Below are 17,145 nucleotides of genomic sequence, written 5' to 3' on the forward strand. Positions count from 1 at the left end.
CCCTGAGCCGAAGGCAGACGCTTAACCGCTGTGCCACTCAGGCGCCCCCATGATTAATGTTATATTGTATCATATAGATAATACTTTAAAAATAAGAATTCTGTTCATTAAGCTTCATGTCACTAGTAATCGTGGCTCTCTTGATTGCCAGTGTTGCCAGCACCTAGCATAGTACCTGTCATATAGTAAATGGAATGAGGACTTTGACAGTTTTTTTTTTTTAAAGATTTTATTTATTTATTTGACAGAGATAGAGACAGCCAGCGAGAGAGGGAACAACAAGCAGGGGGAGTGGGAGAGGAAGAAGCAGGCTCATAGCGGAAGAGCCTGATGTGGGGCTCGATCCCATGACGCTGGGATCACACCCTGAGCTGAAGGCAGACGCTTAACCGCTATGCCACCCAGGCGCCCCTTGACAGTTTTTTGATGGATATTATGGCCATGGACCTATATGGCCTGTATTCTGTCCTGGCTATGTGGCACCCATCCTTGGGTCCACAAAGAACTCTTAATACTAGGGAGCAGTAGCAGAATGGGAATCATAGTACCATTTTATTTGCACCTACATTGGTGCTTCTATTTAAAGGCCCTCCTTTTTGGGGCGCCTGGGTGGCTCAGTTGGTTAAATGTCTGTCTTCAGCTCAGGTCATGATCTCTGCTTCCTGGGATCGAGTCCCACATCGGGCTCCCTGCTCAGCGGGGAGTCTGCTTCTCCCTCTGGCCCTCACCCTGCTTGTCCTCTCTCTCTCTCTCACTGTCTCTCAAATAAATAAGTAAAATCTTAAAAAAAAAAAAAATATATATATATATATAAGAAAAAAAGCCTCCCTCTCCAGACTCACTGTTTGATATACCTAGGATGCATCTGTGTGTGTGTGTTTGTGTATGTGTACATGTGAGTGAGAGGGAGAGGAGGGAGAGAGACATCATACCTCTAAGATGGGTGATAAGTCTTCTTGTGACCCAGCCACACAGAACTAAGCAGAGAATTAAACCATCCAGAGAGAGTTAGACGTAGAGAAAGGTGACAGTGTCTCAAGGTAAGCCTTGGCTTAGCTGTTTGAATCTGCCTAATGTTGTTAAAGAAATGCAAGGATTGAGGGAAAGAGGTATAGATGCTAACCTTTAATTTACGGTAGTGATCTAGTAACTATAGCCATTACTCTGTTGCTTATCTGCTCTTCGGAGTATAGTGATTCTTTTCCTGGGAAGATGCTAGAACGTGAGTGGGGAGAGGCAGAAGCTTTTGAACTGAGGAGAAGGACAAAATGAATAATATTTGAAAGTGCCACTGTACTCTGGGAATTAATTTTCTTGGGGATGGCAATTAATATTTTTTAAATCCTCGTTTGTATTGCTGATAAGTAGAAGCCGGCTCTGTTGTCTTTTGCTTTCATAAGTGATAGTGGCTACTGTAATGTAGGTATCTTTTTATTGTTTGATATGAAATGTCTTTGCTTTCTGTATTATTTCTGTCTGTGAAAGGAGGCTTGGCCTAAGAAGGTAAGCAATTTCTTAGGCTTTTATATAAGATAAAAAAGTGTAGAAAATTTAAAAAGCTAGTATTAGAAAGAGTGATAAAATATGACCATTCCAGTCATAGGTTGTTTTGAAAGGGCCACAGTTGTATCTCCATCGCATTATTTCCTCTACCACCTTCTAATGGTTTGGTAGTTTTAGTTTCCTTGCTTTGCGTGGTTCACATTAGAAAGAAACAAAACTAGGGGTGCCTGGGTGGCTCAGTCAATTGAGTGTTCGATTCTTGGTTTCGGCTCAGGTAATGATCTCATGAGTCATGAAATCCAGTCCAATGTTGGGCTCTGCGCTCAACGGGGATTGTGATTGGGATTCTCTCTCTCCCTCTGCTCCTGACCGCCCCTCTCCTGCGCACGCTCTCTGTCTCACTCTCTTTCAAATAAATAAACAAATAAATAAATATTTTTAGAAAGAAAACTATATAGTCCTACCCTGGAATCATTGTTTAGACTAGTAAACATGATACTTTCTTTGTATGTTATTAATTGGCTTGCCCATCAGTTAATTCCCTTGCCCATCAATTATCTTAACCCTTTCTTCAGTTCTACCAAACCTTGTTTCCTTGATTTAAAAAAATTTTGTTTGTTGGTATTTTATTTTGGTTTATCGGCTATTTATTCTTTTGCTCAGAGCAATTAGGGAAATGAAAATGGAGTGAAATCATTATATAAGGTTTCGAAAATCTGATATGAGAATGTTTTAAAATGAAACGGGTGTAAGTAGTAGACATGTTTTTGATTAACAAGGGATTTGTTTTCTCATATATATACACTTTACACTATATATATTCAGATATTCAGTGGTGATATCTGAATCTTTTGTAAGGTTAAATAAAAAATGTAGCATGGTTATAATATATTTTGTATTTTCTTTAATAGGGACACCTATTAACAAACGGCCCGTACTTGGATATCGAAATTTGAATCTCTTTAAGTTATTCAGACTTGTACACAAGCTTGGAGGATTTGATAATGTAAGTATTACAGTTGGAAATGAAACATGTTTTTCATACATGTTTTCTTATCTAAAAATTACCTAAAATTGTATACTAATAAAAACTTTAGAAGGAAAAGAAAATGGAAAGAACAGGGTGGAAAGAGGTAGCTTCCTTAGACCAAATTTAAATTTAATTTAAGAGTTTTTCAAATGAGCTTTCTGATTTAGTGTTAAGTTTGTAAGACTTTCATAAACCACCTCTGTAAGCCTGAGTCACATCACAACCATATTGGTAGAAGTTCTTCCTATGTCTCTTTTCCACTAGACTATAAGGTCCTTGAGAGTTAATATTCTTTATATCCTTAATCTCTTCCATTGTGTCTGATACACACACACACACATATATATACATGTGTGCATACACATATGTATATGTAGACACATGCAGAAAAATATTCATTGAACTGAAGAAATTATCTTAAGGTTGCCATGATGTATGGTGTTCATTCAATTAAGATTATTCTGGGGGGCAAAAGTATTCTGTAGAATAAAATGTTTTACTAAGATCCTTAGAACTGCTTTGATTTATTAAGCTTATAGGTTTTATGGGAACTGATACATTAAAGAATTTTATCTGTATCTCTTCATTACAAATTTTGATTTAGAAACCTGAATATTCTCTTATGTACTATGCCAGAGCTAATTTAAAAATCAAATGGCCTAATGTTTCAACATTTGTAATTCTGAGATTTGTTAGAATACTAAAACTTACTTTAAAATATTGTTGTAAACCAAATTTTTTATTTAGAATTTATTAAGCTAGTTATTTTTTATTCCTTTGAGACCAGAACCAACACATATAAGCATATATATGCTGCATTAACCAAGATTTTATTATATTCCCACCTTTTAATTTGGGAGTTTTCATTTTACTTTGTCTGTTAGATTGAAAGTGGAGCTGTTTGGAAACAAGTCTACCAAGATCTTGGAATCCCTGTCTTAAATTCAGCTGCAGGATACAACGTTAAATGTGCTTATAAAAAGTAAGTCAGTGTACCTGGCATACCTACATTCAATACTTTACCTAAAAGCAGGTTAGAATTTGCTGTATAACTGAGGTTAATTATTTCTTCTGAGAAGAAATCAGAAATTTTTACTAGACTCCTCACTCTATAATAGCATTTTCTATAGTGTATTCTATGAATATTAGATCTATGAGATAGCCTATGAAGAAAGTTATTGTGGCCAAGTAAATTTGGAAAGTACTATGTAGAGGTTAAATTCCAAAGTGTCAAGAAGTCGAGAGTTGAATCCTGGTTCTGCCAGTTATTAGCTTTTGTGCCTCCAGGACCATTTCTTTATTCTCCTAAGCTTCAGTTTCCTTGTTTGTAAAATGGGTTGTTAGTCCTTGCCTCCTTGGATTACTCTGATGATGAAATGAGATTTCATGTGAATGAAGAGGCCTAGTGCATGGCTTGTAAGAAGTGCTCAACAGATTGATACTGTTAATAATACCTGTAATAACTACTGTTGTTATAATTACTATATTTAACATTCTATCTTTTCACTTTTAGTGTAGTTTTTTTTTTAAATTTATTTATTTGAGAGAGAAGGAGAGGGATGGGAGAGGGAGAGAAAGAGAGAGTCTTAGGAAGACTGCGCTGAGCACAGAGCCCAGCACGGGGCTCCATCTCAGGACCCTGAGATCAAGACCTGAGCCAAAACCAAGAGTTGGGTGCTCAACTGATGGCACTACCCAGGCTCCCCTAGTGTAGTTTTTTAAATGACTTTTTTTTCTTTGAAAAATGTTTCTATTTGGGTTAAAGAGATTGGGAAGAACTGAACTAGAATAAACAAGAATATTAACATGGCTCAATATCTGAGGACTTTGAAATGAACACATTTTAAAAACTATAAGAAATGAACACATTTTGGGGCACCTGGGTGGTGCAGTTGTTAAGCATCTGCCTTCTGCTCAGGGCGTGATCCCGGTGTTCTGGGATCGAGCCCCTCATCAGGCTTCTCTGCTAGGAACCTGCTTCTTCCTCTCCCACTCCCCCTGCTTGTGTTCCCTCTCTCGCTGGCTGTCTCTCTCTGTCAAATAAATAAATGAAATCTTTAAAAAAGAAAAAAAAAGAACACATTTTAAAAACTATAACTCTACAGTAGTATTTTGAAATGTTTTCCCAAATGTAATTTTTCTTCATGTTTCCAGATACTTATATGGTTTTGAGGAGTACTGTAGGTCGGCCAATATTGAATTTCAGATGGCATTGCCAGAGAAAGTTGTTAACAAGCCATGTAAGGAGTGTGAAAATGTAAAAGAAATGAAAGTTAAGGAAGAAATTGAACCAGAAATCAAAGAAATAAAGATTGAAGAGGAGGAGAATATAATACCAAAAGAAGAAAAACCTACTGATGATGATATTGAAAGAAAGGAAAACATTAAACCCTCTCTGGTAAATCAGATACTGTTAATAGTGCTGTGCCTTCTTTGGTACATTTTCTACCTCATCTGTAAAGTTTTCATAGCTAATTTATCGTAAAATGTTATACTTTATTTTTTTGTGCGTTTTCTTCACTGTATTTAAAATTAGCTGTTAGCTATTTTTGCTTGTGTTTTAGGAATGGCAGGAGTTTCTTAATATAACTACTACCTTTCTCAATATTAGTATTGGTTGGTACCTCCTTTTGCTAACAATTAGATCATGAAATTAGGTTGACAGTTTGTACTTTTGTTGGTTTAGTTCCTCTGATCTTTTTCTAGGGAAGTAAAAAGAATTTATTAGACTCTATACCTGCACAGTCTGATCAGGAAAAAGAAGCTAACATGAAAAAAACAGAAGAAAATGAAAATCGGGAGGATAAAGATGAGGAGACAACTGGGGTGGATGAATCCCTCAGCATAAAGGTAGAAGCTGAAGAAGAAAAAGCAAAATCTGGGTAAGAAATTTGTTTTTGGTTAAGATGCATTTTGGCTGAATGAGTTCTAGTAATTTGCTCTTTGTTTGTGTGTGTATGTTTGAATCTAAATTTGACAAAATACCGGATTGTTGAGTGGTTTGTGTTTATTATGTAAGTACCATTTGCCTCCTTCAGAGACCCTGCTAATGCTACTTTGCAGCAAAAGGTCATATTTTTTGATCCATTCTTCTTGCTCTCATCATGGAAATTTATGAAATTTTGAGCTAGAGAAAAAGTACCTCTTACTATATTAAACTCTGCTGAAAACACCAGATAATATAAATTGGGGAAGATGGCTTTCTGTAATGTTTTATAGATGGAATGTTGGCTGTAGATTTTAAGAGTTGTACTAATTTCTTAAGCAAAAAATAAGAATGGAAAAGTGCTAACAATTAGTTTTCAAAAGGCCAAAATTGTTATATTGTGTTTAATGTGACAGTAGCAATTACTTGTTTTGGTCAGTTTGGAATGATGATTATTTATTTAGCAATGTAATTTATGCACTTCCAGTGGACCCCTGGATTTTGTAGGTGATTTTTGGCATCTGGTCCTGTTTCTGAGGTTTAAACCACCTAAACATCTCCATTGTTAATTGTCCATTTAGATAAGTCAACCAAATGTTTTTGATCATTTTAGCATTTTTCTGAAATTTGGCCACAGCATGCAGACAAGCAGGGAAGGGAAGCAAAATATGCTTCCTGAATATAGTGAAAGGTGTTTGTGTAGTATACCTTGTTATCTGTCTCTGTGCACAAATGTGTATATCAAGTACTCCTTACTGCTATTTGGAGATTATCTCAGCTATTAAGAAACTTAGTAAGTACTTAGCTTTTTGCCTAAAATCTCTTGATCATTTTAGTGTCCTCTGAAATTGTGGCTGTAGCATGCAGATAAACATGGAAGGAAAAACCTGGGTTTAGATGAATAAAGTATAAGTGTTTTCTCCTTGTACTTGGTTGTAGTCCTGTGTGCATGTGTATACTTGAAGTACTCCTAGCTGCTACTGGAGACTATTTCAACTCTTAAGAAACTTAGTAAGGATTCAGCTTTTGCCTAAAAATCTGATTTTTAAATCTGCATATATTTCTGGAATATCTGCTGTGTGGGAGGCACTGTGATAAGCCTGTGTTTTCTTTTTGTTGCTAATAATTAATTTTTCAATTTGGTGTTTCAGCTGATTTTGTAGTGTAAACAATATATTGTAGGTTTTAAAAAATTCCTTAACTATATAGCTTTTTAATTTATTATATATATTTATAAATGTATTATACCACAAACTGAAATTTTCCTGCTGTGACTGTCCTGATTGGTGGATGTTCTTCAGAAATGTTATGTGTTGGAAATGTCCAAGATTGATTTCTGAATTTTATTAGATAAGTGCAATAGAAAATTTTAAAATTATAAAGAATCATATGTATTTCTCTAGCATGTTAACTTTCTCTAAGTAATTAGCTACTACCAAGAACTTTTCATGTTCTCTCATAGTCTAGGTGTAGGAGATTAAATAAGTTGATTTGGGTAAAATGCCTGGTTCAGTGCCTGGCCTATAGTAGGTATTAATAAATTATAGGTTTTAAAAAAATTTATTCCATTGTAAGGAGTGTGACATCAAAAGGGGAAAATTTGATATTTCTTTGTGAATTCAGATGAAAAATACTGATAAATTTGGTTTATCAAAATACAGTTCTTTCAACGCTAAGTAACAAAGTTTGTGTGTGTGTGCACGCACGTGTGTGCGTGTGCCCTTGCTTACATGTGCAGGTGCAGCATGCATCTGGGTGTAAGTAGGTTATATATAAATTTAATTTTTAAAATCTGTATGGTGGTTACATTTTATACTTTCAAAGGATATCTTTGTTTCTGTGTTCTATCTCGTTTGGTGCATTTACCTCTCATTTTTGCCACTGAATTATCACGGGAAAGGGTAGAATATTTTATTTGGTTGATAGTGATTGTGTTGTTTGCTTTTTTATACTTAGTATATTACTTAAGTGTTTTTCATTTGGTTTGTGTCTGAGGTTGATATTCAATGCGAAATTTTATTTTTAATTTTTGATTGCTTTATTATTACAGAGTATTAGGGTTTTATTCCAGATTAAATTAAAGATTGCCCTGGCTGCCACTGAAAGTAGGATTGTGCTTGCTATTGTTGGCATTTACCAGTTGTGCTCAGTGCACTGTATAATGTAAGACCTAGTTTAGAGTTTGTTTTCATTTAAAAAATCTTAGGCGTTTTATTCTGTATCTCTCTTTTCCCAATATATGATGATTCTGAGGTACATGATAAATCTCTTCAGTGCATAATAAATTTCTTCTTTTGTTGTGGCCACTAGAATACACTTCCTTTCCTTCCTGATATGCAGAGATATAAGCTTATGATTCAAACAAGTAATATTCTTCCCCCAAAAGTGTCCTAAGTGTTTATATATATATAAACATTTATTTATTTAAAATTAATAATAGTTTATCATCCATAATACCCTTTCTAGTAATTTTCTAGATATTTTAGCCTTGCTAATAATTATTTCTTCATTATAGACATGTTAATGTATTTTTAATAATAGAGTTCCTGTTTTTTATCTCAGATTATAGCTGGTTTTGTTTAGGTCTTAATTTTTAAGTACCCATTCGTTTGAATATAAATGAGTCTTTAAAAATAGAAATAATTCTTGAGATTCTGTAGACTTTGTGATGTATTTCAGAGATAACTGATGCATTTCTTACTTTTGTAAACTTAGACTTAATTTCACAAGACTATTAAGCTTCCCTTCATCCCTATCTTACTATGTAGAAGGAAAGAGGTAGGAGAATAAAAAATCATTATAGTGTTGCTTGTATTACTATAGATTTTTTTTGTTGCTTATACAACTGCTTAATTAGGAATGATAATCAAGTATGTTATTGCTAAAAAGTTTGCATAAAAGAATACAAAACATTATCATTGGAGAAAGCTTTTTATATAAATATTCATCAACTTTTAAAACATAATTACTTAGCTGTCCTGCGGATCTGTTTTATGATCTTTATTTGTCATCTCTAAAGTGATGGATTCATTTTGAGAGAAAAATTGTAAAAAGTATAGACATAGTTTTTATACCGTACAGCAGATAAAAACTCAGAAGTAAATATAGTTGAATTTCATATCGAAGGTTTTAAAAAAATAAATCTAGTGTTTGGAAAGATTTATAATTTAAGATTTTCTCCAACTTGTTTAATACAGATTTGTGGCTAATATAAAATGAATGTGAATGCTCAGTTTTAAAAAGTGTACAATATTGAGAAGATTGAAATGGTTGCAGTGCTGCTTTTAGAATGATTTGACTTTTAGTTTCATATTACTTGGACTTGGCCTCATATACATATTTCATTGGAACTTCAAAGTTGAGAGAATTGGTAGAAGGCTTTCAGTAAATAATACGGTAAAGAAAGCAGAAATTGTAGCAAAGTTAAGAATAGAAAGAAAAAATTTGATGTGATATTGATGTGAAATTGCTCAAATATTCCTGTGAAAGGTAAAGTAATATTTCAGTTAGCATAACTTTTGAAATTTTGGTTGGAGCACCTTTTGAACTCAGTAAGACTAGCTGTTGGGTAGTAAAAGTTTTTGTTTTAAACATCCTGAGGCTGTAAATAATTGAATAAAAAATAAGTTTTAGTCTGAAATGGCTATGAGATGTAATGATTTTTGTTTTTGTCAACACTTTTGTATAAAACATTTTTATAATAAAACATGAAAAAGTTGTTATAGTTGACCTTACTAGTGTCTTATACAACTTCTGTTCTTCTGGCTGTTGGAAATTTTCTTTTAATGCATTTTTCAATCTTCATTTTCTCTAAATGTATCTTTCTGTAACCATGGTCATCTTACACAGTTTTAGTTTTTAACGTTACGTTGAAACTCTGAATTTCATACACAATGGAATCTGCTGTTCCCGGAGCAGTCACAGCCACGATTTTTATCATTTTATGTGGTTTGGAACTGAAAAGCTTATGAGGTGTCTTTTATTAACTGCAATTTTTTAAACCTTTCAAGAGATGAAACGAATAAAGAGGAAGATGAAGATGATGAAGAAGCAGAAGAGGAGGAGGAGGAGGAGGAAGAGGATGAAGAGGATGATGACAACAATGAGGAAGAGGAGTTTGAATGCTATCCACCAGGCATGAAAGTCCAAGTGCGGTATGGACGAGGGAAAAATCAAAAAATGTATGAAGCTAGTATTAAAGATTCTGATGTCGAAGGTGGAGAGGTCCTTTACTTGGTGCATTACTGCGGATGGAATGTGAGGTAACTTGAGTTTTAGCTAGTGATTACTACCTAAAAACACTTATAAAATAACTTTCTATTTTAAAATTGAATTAACGAATTACGGACTTGTCAGTATTCTAATTGAGGTCATAGTACCATATAAAAAATATGTAGATTTTAGTATGTAAATGCCTCACGTAGTGACTTCCTGCTTACTGTTTTTAATACTTAGAAGACATCCTTAGTGTCTAGAAAACTGAAATCTATACAGTTGATTTTTATGTTATACATGTAGTTTAACAGAGGCAACATTGGTGAAATGATAGAAAAATCTTTTTTAAAGTTAAAAGAGATTTGAGCTTCTTGACGTCTGCAAGTTAACTACTAGGCTTGTTGGTCTCTTGCATTTTCAACTACATTGCCACAATAACCTCTTCTTTGTAATCTTAAGTCATCATATTTCTTTCCATCAGTAGGCAGGGATTTTAAAGTTGCTATTTCTTAAGAAGCTTTAGCCATTTTAAGAGGGCCTTTATTTCCTCATTAACAGCTCTTGCGTTACAGCCTTGCTCAGAAGCCTCAGAAATTTGTCTATTTGAGACAATATGGCGGAAGTGTAAGCAAGTCTGCTTGACTAAAATATTTTAGAGTGCACTTTCTGACTGCTGCTAACTCTAGGGGGATGAAAGGCAAGACTGACTAAGGTTTGGTTTTAGGTTATGTTCAATGACTTAAGTTCTTTTCTTACCCAAGTTTTCTTTGGTTTACCCAGAGAGATTTTGTATCTGAATTTTATCCAAAACTGGCAGGCCCGTTTTAGGATCTGGTCATTTAGATAATCTTTTAAGAAAAACTGAATTCATTTTGGAACATATGATATTATATTTGAAATACAGCCTATGATAGGGTTGTTGCCCTTGAAAAGTTCACAATAGAAGTTTTAAGTGGTGGTTTCATGGTGTGTGTAGTGTCTTCAAGGAGGAATATAGTTCCCATGCTTTTTATTTAAATTGCGTTCTGTGATTTGGGAAGTTACTAAGAAAACATCATCTCAAATTCTTTTTCTTAAAAAGAACTGTATAGTCTCTGTTTCTTAGAAGTCCATTTTGTGTTGTCCCGTTGTAGCAGTAGGAAGCTCTAGGAAGCATGGCTAATCTGATTACCTTTCTTACTTAGAGAAAAGTACAATTCTGGTCCATTCTGAAGCTTGGAAGAAAATAACAATTTCAGTCATAAGGAAATGTTCAGAAGTTTTGTTTGGGACCCGTACTTCATTATTTCTGACCAGCAAAATAAAGTTTGGATTTTAAGAATGCTATTATCATAAGTGTTGTCCTGAAATGTAGCTTTTCCAGAGAATCAGCTTCAGCAGCATGTGTAATTTATTCTTTTGTCTGTTGGCTCTTATGCTACCTCTGTGGTGCATGATTTTCCTCACCTGAAGGGCTGGCTATTAATGATTATGTTCAAAGGAAGATACTTGAGATCCCAGATATAGTTGCTATTAGAATATTTTGCCCAGTCTTTGATATTTAATCATTTTGATCTTACTAAATGATCTTATTAATATAAATGTAGAGGCAGTTCGTTTATGCCTAGGATGTAACTGTAAATGTTGAAAATGTTAGTTGAAAATTAGGAAGGAAAAAATTGAATCAGGAAAAAATAATTACTGAGCAATGCCCACAGGTTAGATAAGAGCCACATCATCTTTTACCTCTCCTTGAATTCTTTAGTCCTAGTGAGGCAGTTTTTCTAGTGGCCTTTATTAAATGCTTTAAATTTTGTGACAGGTAGAATTTAGCTGTTCTCTAACTTACAATATTATCAGGGCTTGATTATTTTCTATTATCGCATTAAACAGAGAGAGGCTTAGCAGGTGAAAGAATTGAGACATTCATAAAATTATTCTGTAAGGAAGATGTACAAATTTCGTTTGTTAAGAAAAGATGGACTAAAGGCGAGAGTTATCTTATCCTAGGAACACTTGGATCTTAGAGGGTAGAAAGAGAATGTTGGTATTTTAGCTTTGAAACTGGTAGGCGGTTGGGTAGGGTAAGGGAAGACTTTGAATTGAGGCCTTCAAGTTTTTAATAATATAGAAAAGAAAATGAGATCTAGTTCAACAAGACAAACTTATGTTACTGAGAAGGATGCCATCTGCTCCTCACACCTGAAGCATTGTATGGTCTGAACTTCCAAAAGAAAAAAACTAACCAACTTGATGAAGACTTGTAGAGTGGATCTCTCCACACTCCAGCATCATAGAGAAAACTGTACTTCTGTAGATGAGTTAATTTGCTTTGAGTCAATAGAAAAGTACTCCTGTTTCTCTCTGAAGCTAATCTAATGGGGACTGCAACAAATCCTCACCAGTTCTACAAGTTTCCTGTTATTCCGGTGATCTTCAGCTTGATCTTTGAATTTACACTTAAGAGACGTGAAATTAGAAATGAAGATTTATGCATGAAAGTTCCTGAAGATAGTTTTATCTTCAGTGGCATTCATTACTATAGCAATTTAGGAAATTTTATATGGCGCTATTAATGTGAGTTTTGTTTGATCTGAAAGGTCACTTTTCAGTGAAGAAATTTTAAAATAAGAGTATCTGTCTTAGTTTAAAAAATACTGTCTTTCTGGTAATTTCTATATTTTTCCTTTTTTCTAAAGTGCTGTGTTAAGCTTTATATTAATATTTTTATTTGTACCCCTATTTCACATTGAAAATGTTAATTTTTGCTTCATAAAGGTTAGTGTTTGAGCCAATTTGTTTTTTACTACCATGATGAACAAACAAGATACATTTTTACAGGCTTACATCCAGTTTTCTGGAAAATAGCCAGAACTCTGGATCTTAAACCACATACTGGCTTACAATGGTAGAATACTGCTACAGAATTTTTCAGATGAGGTGGCCGTATATAAAATGGTTGTCCGATACAAGTAGACTTGGCTGGGTTGCCATGTGCTTGGAGAAAAGTCAGTGCTTTTTTATAAATTGTTTTTAACTCTTCTAAAAATAGCATTCAGGGCACCTGGGTGGCGCAGTCGTTAGGCGTCTGCCTTCGGCTCAGGTCAGGGCGTGATCCCGGCATCTATGGGATCGAGCCCCACATCAGGCTCCTCTGCTAGGAGCCTGTTTCTTCCTCTCCCACTCCCCCTGCTTGTGTTCCCTCTCTCGCTGGCTGTCTCTTCTCTGTCAAATAAATAAATAAATCTTTAAAAGAATAAAAAAAATAAAAATAGCATTCAATGTAGAAAAATGACAAAATATATAAAAGTAGAAAGACAACTATTAATATTGTAATATGTTCTTTTTTAGTCTTTTAAAAAACGTAGCTTTTTAAAAAAATTTTTTATAATTATACTTCAGGAATTTTTAATAGTAGGTGTTCTGTTTGTTTTCTCTTAGTGATGTTAATATTTTATAGAAGTTTTTAGTACCATAGCTAATGAATCCCTTTCATCTCAAGTTTCTAAGTCATGCCATAAACGTAGGAGTGATTTTTGAAAATAAAGTTACACTTTGAGATTCAACTGCTATAATCTCTGTTGCATGTGTTGGGTTTATCCCCAGTTCGGTGATACAGCTAAGTGTATTACAGCTATTTAGACTGCTTGCCTTGGGTTTTAAAATACATCAGTATTGTGTTATGTATTGAGGCTGATATATTTTTCTCCTTTTCCAGTTTGGCTTTCCATAATCAAGGGGTTGGGAATATGATTAGAGATTTTTTTAATATTAAGATTCATCAACTACGTTAAAAGGATACCTCCAATAAAAGAGAAAGGGAAAAGCAACACTGAAATTTCAACTGTAAAACTCCTAAGTAACAAGTTAGTTCTATTCCATATTATAAGTTATAGGAAACTGAAAATAAATTATTAAATTTATTACTTGAAATAAGAATGTATTTCATTTAAAAAATATTTTATCTCTCTAAGCAAATTGGCTCCTCCTTTGAGGGAATGGAGTGGGGGGGAACTAGTCAAAAGCTTTCACAAATGGGTTCAAACCCACTTTGTGCTAACATTCAGCTGCTTTTTAACAAACATCTATTCCTTTATTTGGCATATATAAGTTCAATATCATATGCAAAATACTATGCTTGGACTGAAGCTAAAAAGTAGTCGTCCCTATTAAGGAATTGATTGTCCAGGCAAGGGAATCAACCCACCCGGATTTACAAGCACCCTCCCTTCTGATGCCCTCAGCCCTCCCCTTGTGTTGCTTACCTTCAGTCATTCCTTCCAATCATTTCCTTTGACTGCCATGCTCTTCTGTTGCTCTTGTGTTGCTTTGTAGTCCTTCGTTGACAAAAACCACTAGAACACTGCTTAAATCTCATACTCTTACTCCTGGCCTGCATCTGTGCCACTGATCCTATCTGGAGAAAGCAAATAACCATGCTGACTTCTTTTAAATTCATGACTAAACTTCAAGTGGCCACGATATGTCCCTCTTGCATTTGCTCTCCTACTTTCTCAGGAGACTGTTTCATACTGTTTCTTACTCCTCAAATGCCCAGCGTCTCTTCCCCATCCTCACTTTCCATTGGTGACCTTACTTTATAACCTCATCGAAAAACTGAAGTGAGAGGAGAATTTTGTGGACTTCCACATCTGCCTTCTTACCTGCATCTGCTGCCGCATTCTCTGCCTCTTTCTCTTCAGTCATGCGTGAAAACAGGCATGCTACTATCTCAAGCCAGGCTTCTAATTGTCATGCCTTCTTGCCTAAATCAGAGACATGGGCCCAGAAATTTTCCTTTTTTTCCCTCTCTCTGTCAGTTTCTCGCTCTGTTTTGAATCATCCACGTCTGGACCTGCAGTTATTTCTCCCATCTCAAAACTCACTTGAGCTTTACCTGCTTTTCCTACTGTGCCATTTCTTTGCTTCATTTCCATCCAGCAAAACTACGAGTTTACACTTGTCACCCAGTTTCTCTCCTGTTGTTTTGTGTAAACCCACTCCAATAAGGCTTTTGCCCCTTTATACCTCCCTGTTACCAGTGACCCCATCTAGCTGAATTCCATCCTTCTTTCTCGACCTCTTGTTACTTGCCTTATCAGTGCTCTTTGACCCAGCTGATCGCTCCTTCCATGATTTTTACTTGTGTTACAGCAGCAACAGTGCCAACTGTTTCTCTTGTTTATTTTCCTTTTCTACCATTCCTCAATTATCCTCTTTTGTCTCTTCTTGTCTTTGTGTGTTTTCTTCCTTACAGTTGTGCTTTTCTTTTATCCTTCTGATATCCATATTAACTTCTTTTACATTCTGTTCCTATTTTTCCAGTCCTAATTTGAGTCATTTTTCTGATACTGAATTTTTCCAAATTATTTTTTGGAGCCAAAGGGATTTGACCTGGAATATAGCTTACTGCAAGGACTGTGGGTAAATTTTTTTTTTTTTTAATTGTTCAAGCTTTCTACATCAGGACCACATTACTTTCCAATACAAAAGTACATTTAACTTTAAAACATGAAAAAACAAATCCCAATTTCATATTCATTCCATTAATATCCCTTACCACATGTAGAAAAGTACATGCCTGCATATGATAAGTAGGAAACAAATACTGAACTAAATTGGACCTCCCGGCAACAAAGTGAAGTAAAACTCTTTGTTTTACTTTCTGAGGAACTGTCCAGCTGTTTTTCACAAAGGCCACACCATTTTACATTCTTACCAGAATAGTATTGGGGTTCTGGTTTCTCCATATCCTCACCAACATTTGTTGTTTTCTATTTTTTAAAAAAAGTTTTTATAGCTAACCTAGTGAGTATCTCATTTGGTTTTGATTTGCATGTTTATAATGACTAGTGACGGTGAGCATCTTTTCATGGACTTATTGGCTATTTGTATGTCTTCCTTGGGGGAAATGTCCATTCAAGCCCTTTGCCCATTTTTGAATTGTTTTTGTTGTTGTTGAGTGGTAGTTCTTCTTCATGTGTTCTGTATATTAATCCTTTCTCAAATGTATAATTTGCAGATATTTTCTCCCATTCTGTGAACCCGCAGAATTACCTTTTTAACTCTCTTGATAGTACAGAAGTTTTGAATTTTGATAAAGTCCAAATGCATGTATTTTTTCTTGGTTGTCCATGCTTTTGGTGGTGTATCCTAGAAAATATCACCAAGTCCAGTGTTGTGAAAATTTCCCTGTGTTTTCTTCTAAGAATTTTATAGTTTTAGCTCTAATACCTAAGTTTTTAACCCATTTTGAGTTAATTTTTATGTGTAAAAATGGTAGTCATTTCTTTTTTATGATCTCTTTTTGTTGTATGAAGAGCCCATCTCCTAATTAGTAGCCAAAATGGGGTTGAGGGTGAGACACTAGAATGAATCTGATTGGAAATACTCCTGCTCTGTAACTTTCCTTCTCCTCTGTCTCCGTTTGTCCCTTTAGGAATTTTTATGTCACTTCAGCTTAATTTCTCTATTCCTTCCATCTACAGACTGTTCTACATCCTTACTTTTTTTTTCTTCTTTTACTTCCATGTAATCTGATCCTTGCCATACTTCCATTGTGTGTGCCGTTGGATTTAGGAATGTTGATAAAAGAGTACAGAGTTGTTCTGTTCCTGTGCTTTGAAATAATTATTCTGATAATGATAGAAAGAAAAGCAGAGTACGCTAGGAACTTGTCTGCTTTAGTGCTATAGTGTGAAGTTAAAGAACTATAAATGAAGACCATTTGACGGTGGTTTCCGAGTATCTGCAAACTTGTTTTAGAAGGTGGGGAGGGAATATTGCCCCGTCTTTTGAATGAAGACTTTGAATTCCCTTTGCATGTTTTTCCTCCTGTGTCCCATTCTTTTTTTCTTCATACCTCACTGTCATGTTTTCCAAACTCTGAACTTCCCAACCCTCTGTCACAGTCTCCCAGCTTATCTCCTTTTTAGGATGGAAAACATATTAAAATTAAAAAGTACTATGGCAGTCAAAGGGATGTGTTACCACTCATGTGAAAAATTCTTGTGCAGTATGAAGATGCTTTGTATCAGATAGTCCTACCTGTAGAGACAGTTAAAGCAGTGAATAAAGTGAACATTATAATTTGTACTTTAAAAATATGACTTTTGAGTTGACTAGTTTTTCAGTGCAAGTGAATATAAATATTTCCTTCATGAAAAAAGATTAGTAACTTGAGTATTTTTGCACTCAGATGGGTTTTCTTTCTTTGTGTTTACTTAGAGTGTTTACTAAATTGAACCTGTTCTGTTCAGTAGTTTTTGTAGATTGTCAGGTATGTTTAATGTAAAATGTAAATGTGGACCTGTTTATTTGGTGGTTTTGTAGATGGGTAGGTCCATCAGTATATTTGTCTAACCATGCATAAATACTAATCCCCTAAACTTACCAAATGTTAATAAAGTAAACTTTTCAGGTACTTTTTAAAGTCAGTATCTGTGTCACAAAGTATAATGAATGCCACAGTTGTTAACCATTTGCAGTGCTT

The 17,145-nt window shown here is 34.7% G+C and overlaps 1 protein-coding gene across 6 annotated transcripts in view; it reads left to right on the plus strand.

The window, feature by feature from the left end:
• Positions 1-17,145, plus strand: part of ARID4B (AT-rich interaction domain 4B) — a 146,548-nt gene that overhangs the window by 96,510 nt on the left and 32,893 nt on the right. For 4 of the 6 annotated variants that reach the window (XM_034662494.1, XM_034662495.1, XM_034662498.1 and 1 more), the window contains exons 13-17: positions 2,415-2,509; positions 3,418-3,515; positions 4,688-4,931; positions 5,240-5,415; positions 9,470-9,721. In XM_034662494.1, coding sequence (XP_034518385.1) covers positions 2,415-2,509; positions 3,418-3,515; positions 4,688-4,931; positions 5,240-5,415; positions 9,470-9,721 — 865 coding nt within the window. The remainder of the gene's footprint in view (positions 1-2,414; positions 2,510-3,417; positions 3,516-4,687; positions 4,932-5,239; positions 5,416-9,469; positions 9,722-17,145) is intronic. The other 2 variants (XM_034662496.1, XM_034662497.1) reach the window with 2 other exon arrangements.

The sequence above is a fragment of the Ailuropoda melanoleuca genome, chromosome 6, assembly GCF_002007445.2.
Source record: "Ailuropoda melanoleuca isolate Jingjing chromosome 6, ASM200744v2, whole genome shotgun sequence".
NCBI lineage: Eukaryota > Metazoa > Chordata > Mammalia > Carnivora > Ursidae > Ailuropoda > Ailuropoda melanoleuca.